The 16,361-nt window shown below is 33.9% G+C and overlaps 1 protein-coding gene across 2 annotated transcripts in view; it reads right to left on the bottom strand.

Moving 5' to 3' along the window:
- Positions 1 to 359: 359 nt before the first annotated feature.
- The window catches only part of LOC128997207 (probable leucine--tRNA ligase, mitochondrial), a 31,250-nt gene continuing 15,248 nt past the window's right edge, over positions 360 to 16,361 (bottom strand). The window contains exons 1-11 of one of the 2 annotated variants that reach the window (XM_054422809.1): positions 13,868 to 14,151; positions 10,683 to 10,892; positions 9,374 to 9,616; positions 8,856 to 8,998; positions 7,929 to 8,606; positions 6,913 to 7,079; positions 6,070 to 6,243; positions 4,752 to 4,934; positions 3,215 to 3,447; positions 2,236 to 2,463; positions 360 to 665 (exon numbers count right to left, since the gene is read on the bottom strand). In XM_054422809.1, the coding sequence (XP_054278784.1) occupies positions 402 to 665; positions 2,236 to 2,463; positions 3,215 to 3,447; positions 4,752 to 4,934; positions 6,070 to 6,243; positions 6,913 to 7,079; positions 7,929 to 8,606; positions 8,856 to 8,998; positions 9,374 to 9,616; positions 10,683 to 10,892; positions 13,868 to 13,981 (2,637 nt within the window). In that variant the 5' untranslated portion in view covers positions 13,982 to 14,151 and the 3' untranslated portion in view covers positions 360 to 401. Of the gene's footprint in view, positions 666 to 2,235; positions 2,464 to 3,214; positions 3,448 to 4,751; positions 4,935 to 6,069; positions 6,244 to 6,912; positions 7,080 to 7,928; positions 8,607 to 8,855; positions 8,999 to 9,373; positions 9,617 to 10,682; positions 10,893 to 13,867; positions 14,152 to 16,361 lie in introns of those variants that run through there. The other variant, XM_054422810.1, reaches the window with a different exon arrangement.

Raw genomic sequence — 16,361 nt, 5'->3', positions numbered from 1 at the left:
AATAACATTAGTTTAACGAGTACTTAGGTTTGCTGCAACAGAAGGGGTAAAAAGGTATTTTTTTGTAAAAGTAATAGTTTAGTATGAATTGAATGCATTTTCCAAATTTGATCATAAACATAATAATTCATAAACAAGCAAACTACAACAGTTTACTTATTCTCCATATAAATAACATGGGAATTTAAAATTTACAGATTTTTGGAATTTTCTCCGTAACCATTAGGCACATAATAACGCTTCAATATACTAAATTTATGACCACCCTGTATATTTTATAAACTCTAGTGCAAACTCAAGATTCACTCTAAAACTCAAATAAAGGAAATCAATTGAAAAACATGTTATAATTTCTTTTATTTACAAAAATGGTATAATTTACACTAAACATTAATACTTATCTAAGCCCCTGTAAATGTTTTTCTTTTCTTTGGTTTCTTTTCTTTGGGCTCTTTACTTCTTTTAATTTTTGTAGGGTCCACCTGCAGATCTAACATAGCATGCACACCAGGGTACAACTTAAGGTGGGCATCTAAAACAGGTGACATATCTGTGTATTTCTTCACTTCACAGCTGTTCAAAGCCAGCTGACTAGCTGACACCACAGTCAAGTGGTCTAGCTGATCTTTTCTTATCTTCAGTGTATCTTTCACAGCTCCATTTACCTATTACAGGCAGTTTGGTTAATAAAGTAAGCACTAAGAAACACAAAGTATGAACAAGGTGAAGGGTCGTACTTTGATTTTATTTTACAATTTTAAGGAATCTATTTAATTAGAAGAATTTGTTGGATTTTTGTTGCAGCAAATCGACCCCTAAATATTTATTTGTATAGGCATATTCTGTATCAAAACAATTTAAAGCTCCTATCCTCTACAGTAGATGTCTCTTTTGTGGATTTGGATCATATTACGTGAGAGCCCTTCATCCTATAGGCTTTTAAAATTTCATAGTTTTTGCTAAATTCTGTTGTCAATCATCTAAACTTTTTCAAATTTAGATTTGTTTAAATCAAAAGGCCATGATACAATTTTGTTTACATCCTTACGAAAATTGGGTTATGTAGTTGGTGGTGTTCCAGTGAATTCAAGTAAAATGTTGTAATGTTATTTGTATAACCGAAAATGTAAAGAAGAAAATGACTTACATTAGATTTAGTGTTATTATAAGATTTTGTGTTTTCATAATGTGTTTTATTGATGTTTTAGGCAATTCAAGTAAAATATTGTAATGTTGTTTGTTTAAAATGTAAAGAATAAAATGACTTAAACAATGGTTTTTATTGTTTTCATATTCTGATTCATTAGTATTTGTAATTTTTCTAAGATACCTCAAAGAGATTATGCTTAGCAATGAACATAATAGGGCTCACAATGCAAATAATAGGGATATGATGAGAAATTATCGTTTTCATCCTTATCAACTATATATCAAATATATCACAGATTTTGAAGTCATAAAGTGACGGATGTTGCTAGTACTCTAGAACATGGATGTCTAAAGGCTTAAGCTGACCTCTTTACTACTGACATACTGCTGGTACTCTTACGTAGGTAACCCCACTAACTCACTAGTCAATATTGACATATTCCAAGAGGAGAATTCAATGTTGATACTTAATTTTAAATCTAGTTGCAGTTGTAATGGGAGGGGTCACATATTGTGAACACAATATTTCCTTAGGAAGTGTTTGGAAAATGTTGTGTGAGTAGGCTGAAAGTGTTGTACGGTAAATCAAACAATCATTACATCATGTAATAGGCTAAAGAATGTAGGAAGATGATAAGACAGGAATAGTATTCTCATATTCTGGTAAAAAGTAGCATGTAAGTTTGTTCAGAGTGAATAGTCCTCAGATCTTACAAATTCTTACTCTTCTCTTGATTAAAAAACAATTGTTGTTGTATATTCCCTTAGTTCAACTGTAGTAGTAATATATGTATAAACTTTAGAGCTGACAACTAAATGGACTCATCCTACACTCATCCTTCACTCATATTTGGGTTAAAATACGCACATTTTGGCGTCCCCATCTTAAATAATTGATTGATTGATTGATTCAATGCATTTATATTTTATCTTCAAATCATACCCATAGTGGCTGTTGACATCAAACCTGCTACAGGGTATGCTAGTCTCATCTATCAATTACAAGGGAAAATATCAATCTCACTCCAAGTAAATACCTAAAAAAATTAACATTATTTAAACCCAATGAAGAAAACACAAACTTACCATGCAAACTAGATTCAACTCGTAATCACTGTCTATCTGGGGCCAGGCTTGTAAATGAGCAGGGCTACCAACATCAAACTCATCACAGTCTTGCAGAGCTGGCAACCCACACAATCCTTCCCACAGCTGAGCAGCAAAACATGGCGCTATTGGAGACATTAGTACCACCTGTGTAGCAAGGGCTCGCAAGTACTGCCAACTGTGACATTGGTATTCCTGCCTGTATTTCTGAAACAGAAAAACCTTTCATCATTTTAATTCAAGATTTGAATAGGAATGAAAGTATTATTTTTTTATTAGTTTTCAGTTTAAAGTGAGCTGCAGAGGATCGATTGAGTTATCGATTGTCTGATTTGTGGAGAAATTTACATAAGTGCAGTCTTCTTGACAACATAGTAACAGATTGAAAGGTTTCCTCTTTACGTAAGTTTTTCTGTCCAACTTAACCTTCTTTCAAGAGGTCAACTTTTTCTGACAATATGAATATTAATATTTAGAAAGAGCCCTCAATATTTAGGACTTAGATTGTACAATGGATTACTCTGTACCTAAATAAATCTAAATATTACACAATTCCAAGATCAAATAAAAAAGTAAATAATTGATAAGTATAAAATTCACCTGGAGAATATTTGGAGAACCCATATTGTAGTTTTAAAAATTCATTGATAGCCAAATATGGTTTATGTCAACTATTAATTTTATTTTTTAAATATAGGCCTACGACTATGACAAAACACCTGTTGTTACATTTGAATTGTACATTATAATGAACATTTAGTGTAAATAAAACATGTCTATGTATAAGTTGTTCATGGTGAAATTATTATCTCCTACGGTCACATCTTCGCAAATAATTGTCTCGATATCGCTTTGGTATTGGCATCGACTCTTGATTCTCGATAAGCCTAACAATGTTCCAGAATCAGTGGTATCGAGAGTCGACACTTCCCTAAGTTTTAGTCAATGAAAATCTCACCCTCATGTCACCAGTGAGTCCCTGCAGGCTAGACACGACTTTGTTGAGTTGATGTGTTGTGTTGTATGCCGTAGTGATGCTCCTCAGATAGTAGTTACGGCTGTCTCTCAGTAGCTCCTCTACCTGCGCCAGGTCTGTAGGTGGCGCAATTGTCTGGCGCAGTGTAGCGGCTTTACGCATCTCAGCCACCGTCATCCACATCCGGCGCTGCCAGTTCAAAACTCCAGCAAAGGCTGAAAAGTAATTTGAGATGAGCCTTTGTAAAAATTGAATTATTAGTCAGTTGTAATATTAAAAATCTACTTATGTAGTTACCATAGGCTTTCAAATGTAGATTATTTCATTTTAAACATTTTAAAATATGAGACGTCATCTTCAGCAGAATTCAAAAGTTTTAAATATTTTGAACAGTTAAAATCGGAAGAAAATCAAGTATGGAAGGAATTGTTTATTCCTTAAAATACAATTAGCCAATGGCAAGGAAACCATGTTAAACAAAAGTTAGAAATATTTGAAAAAAAAAACATCAGCTGTTTTGTGAAATAACTAGGAAACAGGAAATTATACTAGGGTCCATGAGAGTCTGCAGTTGGCGTCAGCCAATCACAAGACAGGGCTAGTGTGAAGTAGTCATATCGCCTATGGAGGACACTAATTAAAATACTTAAAATCAGCTGGTATTATTAGATTTGGCAACAACATGCGATCCTCATTGGCTCCTCCCTCAACTACAGACTCTTGTGGACCGTACTGTAAGTACTTACTGTGACAATTGACATGGTCCCTCGTGAGTTTCTAAAATGGTAGAGACAATGTTGACCAGTCATTTTTGGGTTCCATACTACAAACTGCTAAATGTTTAATCTGTATGAGTAAGTTTTTTTTATATATTTGACAAACATTGATCGATGTAATTTAATTCAATTGCCAACCCTGCTGAAAATGAGCAGTAACAGTTTGAAACATATTTAGCTTGAAATATCCTTCATTTCTAACAACAATATATTTTTATCTTTTGATTTAATATTACTGTACGGATCTCAAGGCTGTTTTTAATTTGAGATTAGTTATTAGTAATCATTCTTACCACTGATTTTTAATGCTGTTAAAATATTGCATTTTGTTTAAAAGTTCAAACTAAAAACAAATGTTGTTTTAAATTAAGTTGTGAATATAATGTTTGAACTTTCGATACCATTTGATAAAACCTCAAGGAAGCATAAAAGTCCAGTCTACATCCCATGATGGCAAAATAGATTCACTATTCCTTAAAGAAATTACAGTGATGAAAATAACAAAAATAAAACTATTTCAGACCCTTCAGAACAAGATTCCTATTTGTTTGTATCAGGACATTGGACTATTAATGAATAGACCTGGCTAATGGGATAGCTGATCTTAGTCAGTAACAAAGCCCCAAGAGGCATCTCATTCATGCCTGAGTTGAAATAAAATAGCTTATTCCCTATAACTTGTGGGAAATTCGCTAATAGGCCCTATTAGTCCTTATCTTGATTGATACTTTTTTATCACTCACTAGCTTCGTCCCAGTTACGCTGGGAGGTGGGGGCGACAGCTCCGTTGATTAGTAGCCTCGTAGTGTCCACTCCATACTTCTCAATCATCTCACCTGGCTCCACACCGTTGTACTTGGACTTGCTCATCTTTTCCCACGACTCTACTACTGGCTTTCCAGACGATCTCTCCGTAACAGTCTTTTCTGAAAGTGGTAAAATATGATAGGCCTTGTTTAGTTTTTAAACTATCATCACATTTTAAATATTGAAGATGCATCAGTTGTTAGATTTATTTTAATTTATAGTTTGTTCATTTAATTTTATGATCCTCAGTGTAGATGTTTACATTACAATGTAGTATATTTCATCACAAGGGCGTAAAGTTACTTTTTCAACCCAATTTCAAGTGTTACGATTACGATTGAGACAAAGCCATCGTCAGAAATTGAGCGAGGGTTGAAAAGACTTTGCCTGTGATATGAACTATATTTTTTGTAATATTGCGCCATTATTTTAGCAAACCAAGTTAAATAACAACAATAATGTTCATGTAAACCGCTCAAAACGACTTGTTTTAAATTTAACTGATGGAAACAAGAGCTGTGTAGTAATAGATTCAATCATATTGACTATTACGATTCTGTTAGTGTACATTACACCATCAATATGTGGAACTGTTAACAAGAATGCAAAAAAAAGCTACAACCGATAAAAACGAGCGATGCATAATTTTGAATATTTCGATACATGCTATTGCTTACAATCCAAGTATACAACTGTGTTTACAATAGCTGACTTTTACTCCCTACGGACTAAAATTTCTTATTACTCCCTTGGGAGTAAAGGAGCTACTTTAGACCCGCAACACATTTATTGAAAATTGCTGTTTTGCTGCAGTATGACAAAAAAGTTATTAGTTTTGATTCTGCCACACAGTTTAATGCAAACACACAGATTGTCATTAAATGAGCAATAAATAGGCCTACATTTGAGATTTGCCTGTATAATTTGCATGCTAAGTGTAAGGAACTGCTTTTTATAGTAGTTAAAGACCCACGTTATTCTCTTAAGTATTCTTGCCCCGTTGCAAAGCACGGGCAGAACAACCAGTAATAATTTTGAATTGAATAATACTCTTACTGTTCTGAATAAAACTATATGTAACTGTAAGTACTGTAATAGGACTTTTCTTGTGTAACTATTAGTCCTGTTATTTTCTCGGGTAAGTCATATGAACCTTCCCTTTAAAAATATGCCCAAATAGCCTCTTGGCTTTCCTTTAAATTATCTGTTAAGTTCACTGAAATTTGAACTAGATCAACCTCGAGCTGAATTCACCTTTGACTTCAACGTCCGCAGCAGGTATAAACTTCCCTGATCCTTTAACTCTGTATGTCTTTCCCATCACCATGCCTTGGACTACCAGACGTTTGAAAGGTTCCGGGTCCCTCAACCATCCAAGAGAGTGGAAGAAATACGACATGAAGCGAGCGTAGTAAAGATGCAACACAGCTGAAACATTTACATTTCAATAGAAAATGTATGAAGTATTGGTGTTTTGTATTGTTGCACAGTAGATTGCCATTGCAAACTAAGCTTGAACTTGCCTTGTTTTATCCACATTAATTTATGAACCTATTGCACACCTCTAAGTTTAACAGATACAAGCTACCATCATTAAACTCAATCTTGATTAGGCTCAACCTCAAATTGTAATAAAGTAAAAATTCCTACAACTATTTCTAAGGTTGCTAAAGGACTTGATAGCCAATTAAACCTATTAAATCATTAGTAAAAATCATAAAATATTTTACATCTTTACATCTCATATTTTGATATTTAACTGTGTGTGTTGATAAGCGGTAATTTTTTTTTTACTAATATTTTATTTTCATATCAATGTTTAAATTTAACGTCCAAATTTCAAGACAGTGGTTGATTGTTTCTTACAGACACAGGCCCTCTGACCAATCTAAAAATACATCGATGGACCTATAAATAATATTCCAAAATCGACTGAATTCAAGGAATTAATATTTTCTTGAATATATTTATGGATCTAATCAGTGGTAGTACCTTAAAACAGTATTGTATGAATAGCCTAGATAAATGTTAAAGTGCTCAAGACATTTAACCACATCACAACTTGTTCATGCAAAGATAAAATGTCTAGTAAACTACCATGCTCCTTTCCTCCGATGTAAATGTCGACAGGCATCAACGGCGAGGCTGTGTCTATACTGAACGGCTCTTTGTCATTGTGGGGGTCCGTGTATCTCAGATAATACCAGGACGAGTCCACGAATGTGTCCATTGTGTCCACATCTCTAGTTGCAGCTCCTCCACATCTACAGTAATAAAACAAATCTAATTCACAACAATAGGATGTTTACGGGTTGGTGGGAGGGTGTCGGATTACCAATAACATTGTATTACTTGATGATTTGACACTTAAGGGACTATGGTGGTGGAGGGGTATCAAGAATCAAGAATTTTATTGTCGTTAAGCACATGGCAATAGACAAAGTCAAATACAGTATTTGACAAAGATTACTTATTTAGTAATAGACAAAGATACTTATACAGTATTTGCATCAGATTACTTTTAAAAAAATAGGATTATCCAAAGTGATAGAAAATTTATAAAAGTCATCTTAAATGCCTCAAGTCATCATTACCTTACTCCTCACTGTATCAAATTAGTAAGTAGGTAGTTTATGCATTAGTTTACAAAAAGTACTATTTTTGTACGGTGTATTCAAACAAATTGATTTGGCTTACTAACTTTCGTGTAAAGCTTTATCTTCATACCTGGATATGTAGGTAATAAGTTTTCGATATATATTTTTTGAACTGAATTAGGGTTATTGAGTTATTTGTATTAAATAAATTTGATCACTCTAAAAGTTGGGTACTTAAGATTAATTGATGAATGAATAAAAAACAAAGCACAGCAATAATTCTCTACGTAATGACCCAAAAGACAGTTAAATTAGACTGGAAAGAAAACTTCTGTCACAACACGAATAAAGGTTCAGCACTGTACTGATATTGGTTATACTGTTATTTATTACAGTGTTGGATTACATAATGTCAAACTACTGAGCGTCACCAGATATCGCAAAGTTTGTAATTGGTGGTTGGCTTCACCAAAAAAGCATTATAAAACGAGGACAGGATGTGACTTACCCACTTACTTGGAACAAGAAGTAGAGAGCCAGTCTTGAGAACACACCATTCTAGAGCCTCTCTCCGAAACTTTCTCCATCTGAGGCAAAACCACCGGAAGTTGTTCATGAGACACAGGTTGAACACCGCACTTTTCACAATGCACCATGGGAATGGGGGTTCCCCAATGTCTCTGTCTAGAAATTAGCCAATCTTTTATCTTAGAGCTTGTAGCCCTGCCTTTTATTCTCTCCAAAACATGTTTGCGATCTGAAAAAATCCTTTTCTCTTCTGGCTCAAACTTTGCCAATGGGGAAATAATTCCGACTTTTCTTGCGAAATCGAAATCACACTCAAACTCACTGGGTATACCAACCCGTCCGTCTGCACCTTCAAAGAACGGTAATTGATCTGTGATGAAAACAGGTAACAAATCTCCTGTTACCGTGTTTACTATTTCTATGTCAAGTTTGCGATTGCCGCTGCCTTCGTTTTCAATGTCCATTACACTTCCGTGGTTGAAAGCGACAAACTTTGCCTTAGTTAAATGTTCTGGTTTTTCAGTCCAAAGAGTAACTTCCTCTTGTCTGTCTTTGATGGGAAACTCAAAGCTGATTCCATCACATTTTCCAATCCAATGTTTCTGTAGATCTATGATGTCTTTCCAGTCTTCTAAATCTTTTCGATCCAGGCCATCATACAATGCCCTGCAAGTTAATGTTAAGTTACTAATTTTACAACAAACTATTAATTACAACATTACTTGTTTTTTTTTAAGTATTTAGAAAAACTGTTTGTAACATTGAACGCTATAGGGCTATTAAAAAATATTGTTCAATAATTATTCCCTTGAATCATAATTTAGTTAAATTAGTATTAAATAAATGAAAGGAGATAATTGTTTTATAAAAGGTTGGGAAGAAAAATAAATGTAAATAGAATGAACTTAAACATACTTAGCAAAAGATGAAGTCCTGATGAACCATTGCTTCAATACTTTTTTCTCCACCTTGGCCCCCGATCGCCACGAGTATCCATCTTCAGTCACTTGTTCATTTGCCAATACTGTTTTGTCAACGGGATCCCAGTTGACTAGCGCCTGCAAATCATTATTATTAACTTTTCTATAAATACATTACATAGGTACGAAACTAAGTAAGATAGTGTTTAAATCTGTAACCTAGGCATTTGCATCTTACATATACTCTAGTGCTGAATTATGTTTTTGTTATTTCATAATTAACTCAACATTTAGGCTAATTGGCAAAATATTACAATGTTTGATACTCATGACGATCTATATTTAATAAGGAACATATTAGCAAATCGCTTAGTTCTTAACCAGAATAATAATGGAATTGGAAACCACAAATGTGTTCATTCATGTGTTTAGATTACAACAGACTGATTACCTACTAAGTTCAAAAATCATTTTTATTTTAACTGAGTATAGTAAAGGATTTATTTAACTAACCTTTTTCTGGTAAACTAAACCTTTTTCGTATAGTTTTAAGAAAATCATCTGAGTGAACTTATAATATTCCTTGTGACAGGTGGTAATTTCTCTGCTCCAATCAAATGTACACCCAAGCTGTTTCAGCTGTTCACGCATAGTCTGTATGTTCTTGGCCGTCCACAATTCAGAAGACAACCCCCGTTCTATGGCTGCGTTTTCTGCTGGTAGACCAAAAGCGTCCCAGCCCATAGGATGCAGCACCTAAAACAAAATAGAAATAATGAATATTTGTGTTTTTCTCTTTTTGTTTGGTTTCTGATGGAATTCAGCGTTGGAATTTAAATTTCTGCTTAGCATAAATAGTTTGATAATAGTTGCTTAAGCCTTTGAGCTCAAAATGTGATACTGGACACGAGAGAGACAAGACCAACCTAAATGTACAACAACTAAATGTACGAAAGTATAAGTCTTTAACTAAAAAAAAAACAACAGCTGAAAGCTATGAAAAAGATTATAAAAAAGAAAATTATTTTATGCCTATATGAAATTGTTGAAACATTTTGCTAAATTAAAAAAACTCCATTGGATATACAAAAAATAGTTTTAGTAGGCCTAGTAAATCAAATGGCTTCATATATTATTCAGCATTGCCTCTAGGATTGATTTAAGACAGTATAAAATAGGTTTACGTACCTTACGTCGTCAATCCTTGAATAGTCTTACAAGCGACTATAGTTTCGAAACTGACGTTTCATTTTTGAAACTGACGTGGCAGTCGGTAGTCCTGTCGTGTCCGTCGTGAGTGTTATGGCCGGCCGCGCATCTATCTGTAATTTAATGTATTCTTGCGTGTTAAATGTTTTATTTTTGTATTTTGACGATGACATCATGTTCCAATAATTTTATGTTAGCCAAAAAAGCTTGAAAATGAAACGTCAGTTTCAAAACTAGTCGCTTGTAAGACTATTCAAGGATTGACGACGTAAGGTACGTAAACCTATTTTATACTGGCTTCATAGAATCTTTTTTTTCGACAGCTCAGAATTAGTTTGTTTAAAGTTGCTCACAAGGTATTAACACTACCCAGACACTAATTAAAAAAAAAAATTTTTTTTGCAAGTGATAGGCCCTCTTGTGTATCAGTGCTTTAATAACGCCCTGTAAATTTGCCAAACTATCTATCTGACAACCCATGTGAAATCATTCTCAGCTGATATGTACAAAAGACCACAGCCAGAACAGCTTACTAGCCGAAAAACTTGAGACAACCCAAAAGTAGTTTTTTTCGCAAAGGCCCAATAGACCAAAAACATCAAACCGAACTTACATTCTTGCCATTCATCCGGTGGAAGCGTGCTAGTGTGTCACTTATACTGTAAACTCGTACATGTCCCATATGCAGATTACCAGAAGGATATGGAAACATGGACAGAACATAATAGTTGTTGGTTTTACTAGGATCAAATTCTGGATAGTGCACTTTGTCTTTCCAAAACTCTTCTATTTTGATTTTTGTACTTTGGTTTAACTCTTCATTCTGTAACAATAATCATCAAATAGTTAAAGGAAAAAACAGTAACTATAATTACAAATTAGGCCTCCCAACACTAGTATATTATTAATAGTTAGGCTACTTCTGAATTATCTTCAATTCTAACAAAACTAAAATTATAGGTACTCGGGATGTATTTGATATTGTTATAGGTCAGCAGAAGAAAATGTTAGGTACTTTCTAAAGCATGTTTCTATCTACGTAGAGTGTGTTTTGACATTTATTATTTTAAACCTAGGCTACTTATAGTTATATCACCAATTTAATTTTAAAATAGTTTCAAGCAATAAACTAATTAAGACCACAGTTATCAAAAACTATTGCTTATCATGGTATTTAACCAGAATAATCAATCAATCAATTGATATAAATTTATATAATTAAAGTGATGAAGCCTAATATTTCAAACAAACAGTTTTAAGAAGAGAGGGAACGCAAAGGAACGACATTCCCACTTTGCATTTTCCAAAGAACCTGACATAAGCAACCCAAATTTTTCTGCATCCCTGGGGAGCATTTCCACACTGAAAAGTTTACGACTACACCACAGATTATTACTTACATAGACCTAGCCCAGGTAAAGGCTAAAGTGTGAATTAAGTAATAAGTTAAACTTCATTTTATGTTGTTTGTTGTTGTTTCGGATCGGTTGACAATCAATGAAAGGTTAAATTACCTGTGTCCGCCGGTCGATCCTGTAGAATCCTATTGCAGGATATGCATTTCGGCGACGTTAAATCGCCATCATCAGTCCTTAATAAGAGCTTCATCTTCCCCATTAGGTGCGTCTTAAAGTTTTGAAAACACGTACACGAATTTTACACATGACGAAACACATAAATACATGGTAGGCCTACTTTTTACTTTTACTGCGGACATAAAATTTGTATAGCTAATTTTTTTAGGCTTTTAATAGCTAATGGGGAAGATCAAGCTCTTATATTAAGGACTGATGATGGCGATTTAACGTCGCCGAAATGCATATCCTGCAATAGGATTCTACAGGATCGACCGGCGGACACAAGTAATTTAACCTTTTATTAATAAGTTAAAGCATTAAACCTTCATGGAAACAATCTTAGACATTAAAAAAAACTTGGTTTTTCTTTTCCGATTACGTTTGGCTTTTCTACCCTACCGATTTTCATGATTGAGGTCTCAAATTGAAGGTAAACACACACAGATTAGCCATCAAGCATCGGCATATATTTATCTATAATCCCACTCGGCATTTACGTAAACGAAATTTGCTCCCCATGTATTTCTTATGGGAGTTAAATTTGGTTTCTCTTTGCCGAGTTCGTTTGGCTCTTCTACCCGACCGATTTTCATGATTGAGGTCTCAAATTAAAGGTATGCATGCACAGATTAGTCACCAAGCATCGGCATATTTTTATCTATAATCCCACTCGGTGTATAGGTAAACAAAATTTGCTCCCCGTGTATTTCTTATGGGAGTTAAATTTGGTTTCTCTTTGCCGATTTCGTTTGGCTCTTCTACCTGGCCGATTTTCATTATTGATGTCTCGAATTGAAGGTATGTACGCACGGATTTTTCATCAAGCATCGGCATATATTTATCTATAATATCACTCGGTTTATACGAAATTCGCTCTCCATGTATTTCTTATGGGAGCTTAATTTGGTTTTTTCCGGAGTTCGTTTGGCTCTTCTACAAGACCAATTTTTATGATTGAGGTCTCAAATTGAAGGTATGCACGCCAAGTTTTCTCATAAAGTATCGGCATATATTTACCTACTGTATTACTCGACCAAAACAAATAATTTTAATTTATTTTCTAATTCTTACTTCAATTTAAGATGTACCTTCACCAGTTATAATTTTATAATCCTATATGTTTTAGTCTAAGAACCTTCAGTGAAATACTGGCTTTCATCTAAGCTATTATTTATTCAAATCGTACGAGTTTCAAGCAAACGCAAGGGGAGAAACCAACATAAAAATTATTATTCATGAGGTATGATTAAAAATTAATAGCTTCAGTGTTGGTAATGTTTTTTCTGTATATTTTTTCTCATAAATTTGATTATTTCTCGGATATTATATTTGTTTTATTGCAGAAGAACAGCACGGGTCCTATAGACTCAAAATAACCAGTAAATTATACGCTTTAATTTGAGCTATCGATTGTTAAATCAGTTAGGCTCAATATAGGCCTACTGTATTACTCAATCAAAAATCATAAATTTAATTATTTCTCAGATATTATATTTATTTTAAAGCTGCAGAGCAGCATGGGTCCTCTAGTTAATTAATTAAACTAATCAATTACTGTACCGTACTCCTTGTTAACTGGAGAGGACTAAGAACAGCTTTGAAAATATGATGGTTAACAATCAATTTTAGAAACCTTAAGCAGTTTCATTCATGACAAACATATGCTTTCATGCCTTTGTTTCAAGTCAAAATGCAAGCGGAGGATTGTAGCCAACAAGTTTCATTAAAAGGGGTGGTATCATGGAGTACAGTTTCTTAACTGGGCAACCCTAATATCGATTGAAACTGTCGATTGAAAATATTGATTAATAATATATTGAAAAACATAGCTTACAAATAATGGCTGCACTTTACTTCAGGTCCTACACTCATTCTAATGAAAATATCGATCGATATATCGATTATTCTATATCGTTTGGTTAGTTAGGTAAGGTTAACCTGACCTAACTAACCAAACGATATATCGAATGAAACAATCGAATATTCTATATTTTCATTCAGTTGTTTGTGTAGGACCTAAAGTAAAGTGCAGTAATAAGTAAAGATAATTTAGCCCTAATTAATTAATATACTGACAGTATATTTATGGAAAGTAAATAAATAAAAATCCCTCTAAAATAAGTGGCATCCATGTATTACGAAAGTAGGGTTATCTGTAGACTGCAGGATTACAATAATTAGCCTATGTCTATTTTTTCTAAAGTCAGTTATATTTACTCACCCATAAATCCGATAAGTTTTCCTTCTTATTGTTGTTGTTCCTTGTAAAAGTCATAGGAAATGTAGTAGGTGGTTTTTGCTTTCTTCTACACAACAGCTTCATTGAATTAAACATTATGGTTTACAAAGTGCTACTAGGCCTACCGATAATTTATTAGTAGATGATGGGCTTAAGATTAACCTTCAAGTTGTATCTTTATTTTATTCTGTTCACCTATTTTTAAGTATATTAACTTAAGTACGAATCCATATATTATTAGCATAATCTCAATCACCGGGCATTATACACACATAACCTCTAATAATAATTTACACATCAGATACAAAACAAAACAAACAGAGAAGGAGCAGACAACCCATTTTTTTAGTTTGATCCTGCAGGCGCTGGATTTTTATTTCAGCACCAGTTTTAAGATACTTAGATGTCATAAACACTGAGCTATAATTCTAACTGGAGGTAGCACTGAATGTCAAAGATGCGTGTCGCCAGCCACCATGTTTGCGTGAGTCTGGTGTCATAAGAAGCCATATTATTGCTATAACTATTATTATACTTGGCTTAAAATTACGACGGCGCTACCGTCGTGAAGTTAGCGGCTCTTTTCATCGGCGCTTTTTCGGTTTGTAATAGATGTGGGTTGGTACTCCTGCGGACGCCACAAACGTGTTTTGCAGGGATGTCGGAAACACAATTCAATGACAATACGGTGCGAAATTATGTTTTTATATTTATATAATGTCAATTATACATCGATAAAACGTGTATACAAGTTAAAACTAATTAATTGACGTATTTTAAAAGGCATATTTGAGACCGTACTGTACATTATACGTAGCTATGGCTTAACATAACGCGATCAATTAAAACTCCGAACATAAAAAGTGCATAATCTTTTTTCCCAAGCCCATCACATCAACTTTGAGCTATTCTAATGGTAATATACAATGTGTAGAATACTCAGTATAAATATGATTGAGGCAGTCCAGTGAATTACGAAGCTATAAGGCAAAATGTATATGGTTGATAGTAACTCGTATCAGGAAAAAGTGCACAATCTTTTTCCTAAGCCCATCACATCAACTTTGAGGTATTCTAATGGTAATGTACAATGTGTAGAATACTCAGTATAAATATGATTGAGGCAGTCCAGTGAATTACGAAGCTATAAGGCAAAATCTATATGGTTGATAGGAACTCGCATCAGGAAAAAGTGCACAATCTTTTTCCTTAGTCCATCACATCAACTTTGATGTATTCTAATGGTAATATACAATGTGTAGAATAATCAGTATGAGTATGATTGCTGCAGTCCAGTAAATTATGAAGTTATATGGCAAAATGTATATGGTTGATAGGAACTCGCATCAGGAAAAGTGCACAATCTTTTTCCTAAGCCCATCACATCAACTTTGAGGTATTCTAATGGTAATATACAATGTGTAGAATAATCAGTATGAGTATGATTGCGGCAGTCCAGTGAATTACGAAGTTATATGGCAAAATGTATATGGTTGATAGGAATTTGCGTCAGGAAAAGTGCACAATCTTTTTCCTAAGCCCATCACATCAACTTTGAGGTATTCTAAAGGTAATATACAATGTGTAGAATAATCAGTAGGAGTATGATTGCGGCAGTCCAGTAAATTACGAAGTTATATGGCAAAATGTATATGGTTGATAGAAACTCGCATCAGGAAAAGTGCACAATCTTTTTCCTAAGCCCATCACATCAACTTTGAGGTATTCTAATGGTAATATACAATGTGTAGAACACTCAGTATAAATATAATTGAGGCAGTCCAGTAAATTACGAAGTTATATGGCAAAATGTATATGGTTGATAGGAACTCGCATCAGGAAAAGTGCACAATCTTTTTCCTAAGCCCATCACATAAATTTTGAGGTATTCTAATGGTAATATACAATGTTTAGAATAATCAGTATGAGTATGATTGCGGCAGTCCAGTGAATTACGAAGCTATAAGGCAAAATCTATATGGTTTATAGGAATTTGCGTCAGGAAAATTGCACAATCTTTTTCCTAAGCCCATCACATCAATTTTGAGGTATTCTAATGCTAATATACAATGTATAGAATAATCAGTATGAGTATAATTGCGGCAGTCCAGTGAATTACGAAGCTATAAGGCAAAATCTATATGGTTGATAGGAATTTGCGTCAGGAAAAGTGCACAATCTTTTTCCTAAGCCCATCACATCAATTTTGAGGTATTCTAATGGTAATATACAATGTATAGAATAATCAGTATGAGTATGATTGCGGCAGTCCAGTGAATTACGAAGTTATATAGCAATATGTATATGGTTGATAGGAACTCGCATCAGGAAAAGTGCACAATCTTTTTCCTAAGCCCATCACATAAATTTTGAGGTATTCTAATGGTAATATACAATGTTTAGAATAATCAGTATGAGTATGATTGCGGCAGTCCAGTGAATTACGAAGCTATAAGGCAAAATCTATATGGTTTAT

This window comes from Macrosteles quadrilineatus, unplaced genomic scaffold, assembly GCF_028750875.1.
Source record: "Macrosteles quadrilineatus isolate MER2022 unplaced genomic scaffold, UCM_ALF_1.0 Scaffold_6__1_contigs__length_79288215, whole genome shotgun sequence".
Lineage (NCBI taxonomy): Eukaryota > Metazoa > Arthropoda > Insecta > Hemiptera > Cicadellidae > Macrosteles > Macrosteles quadrilineatus.
The sequence above is the reverse complement of the archived record's forward strand: the minus strand, read 5'-3'. Positions and strand labels throughout refer to the sequence as shown.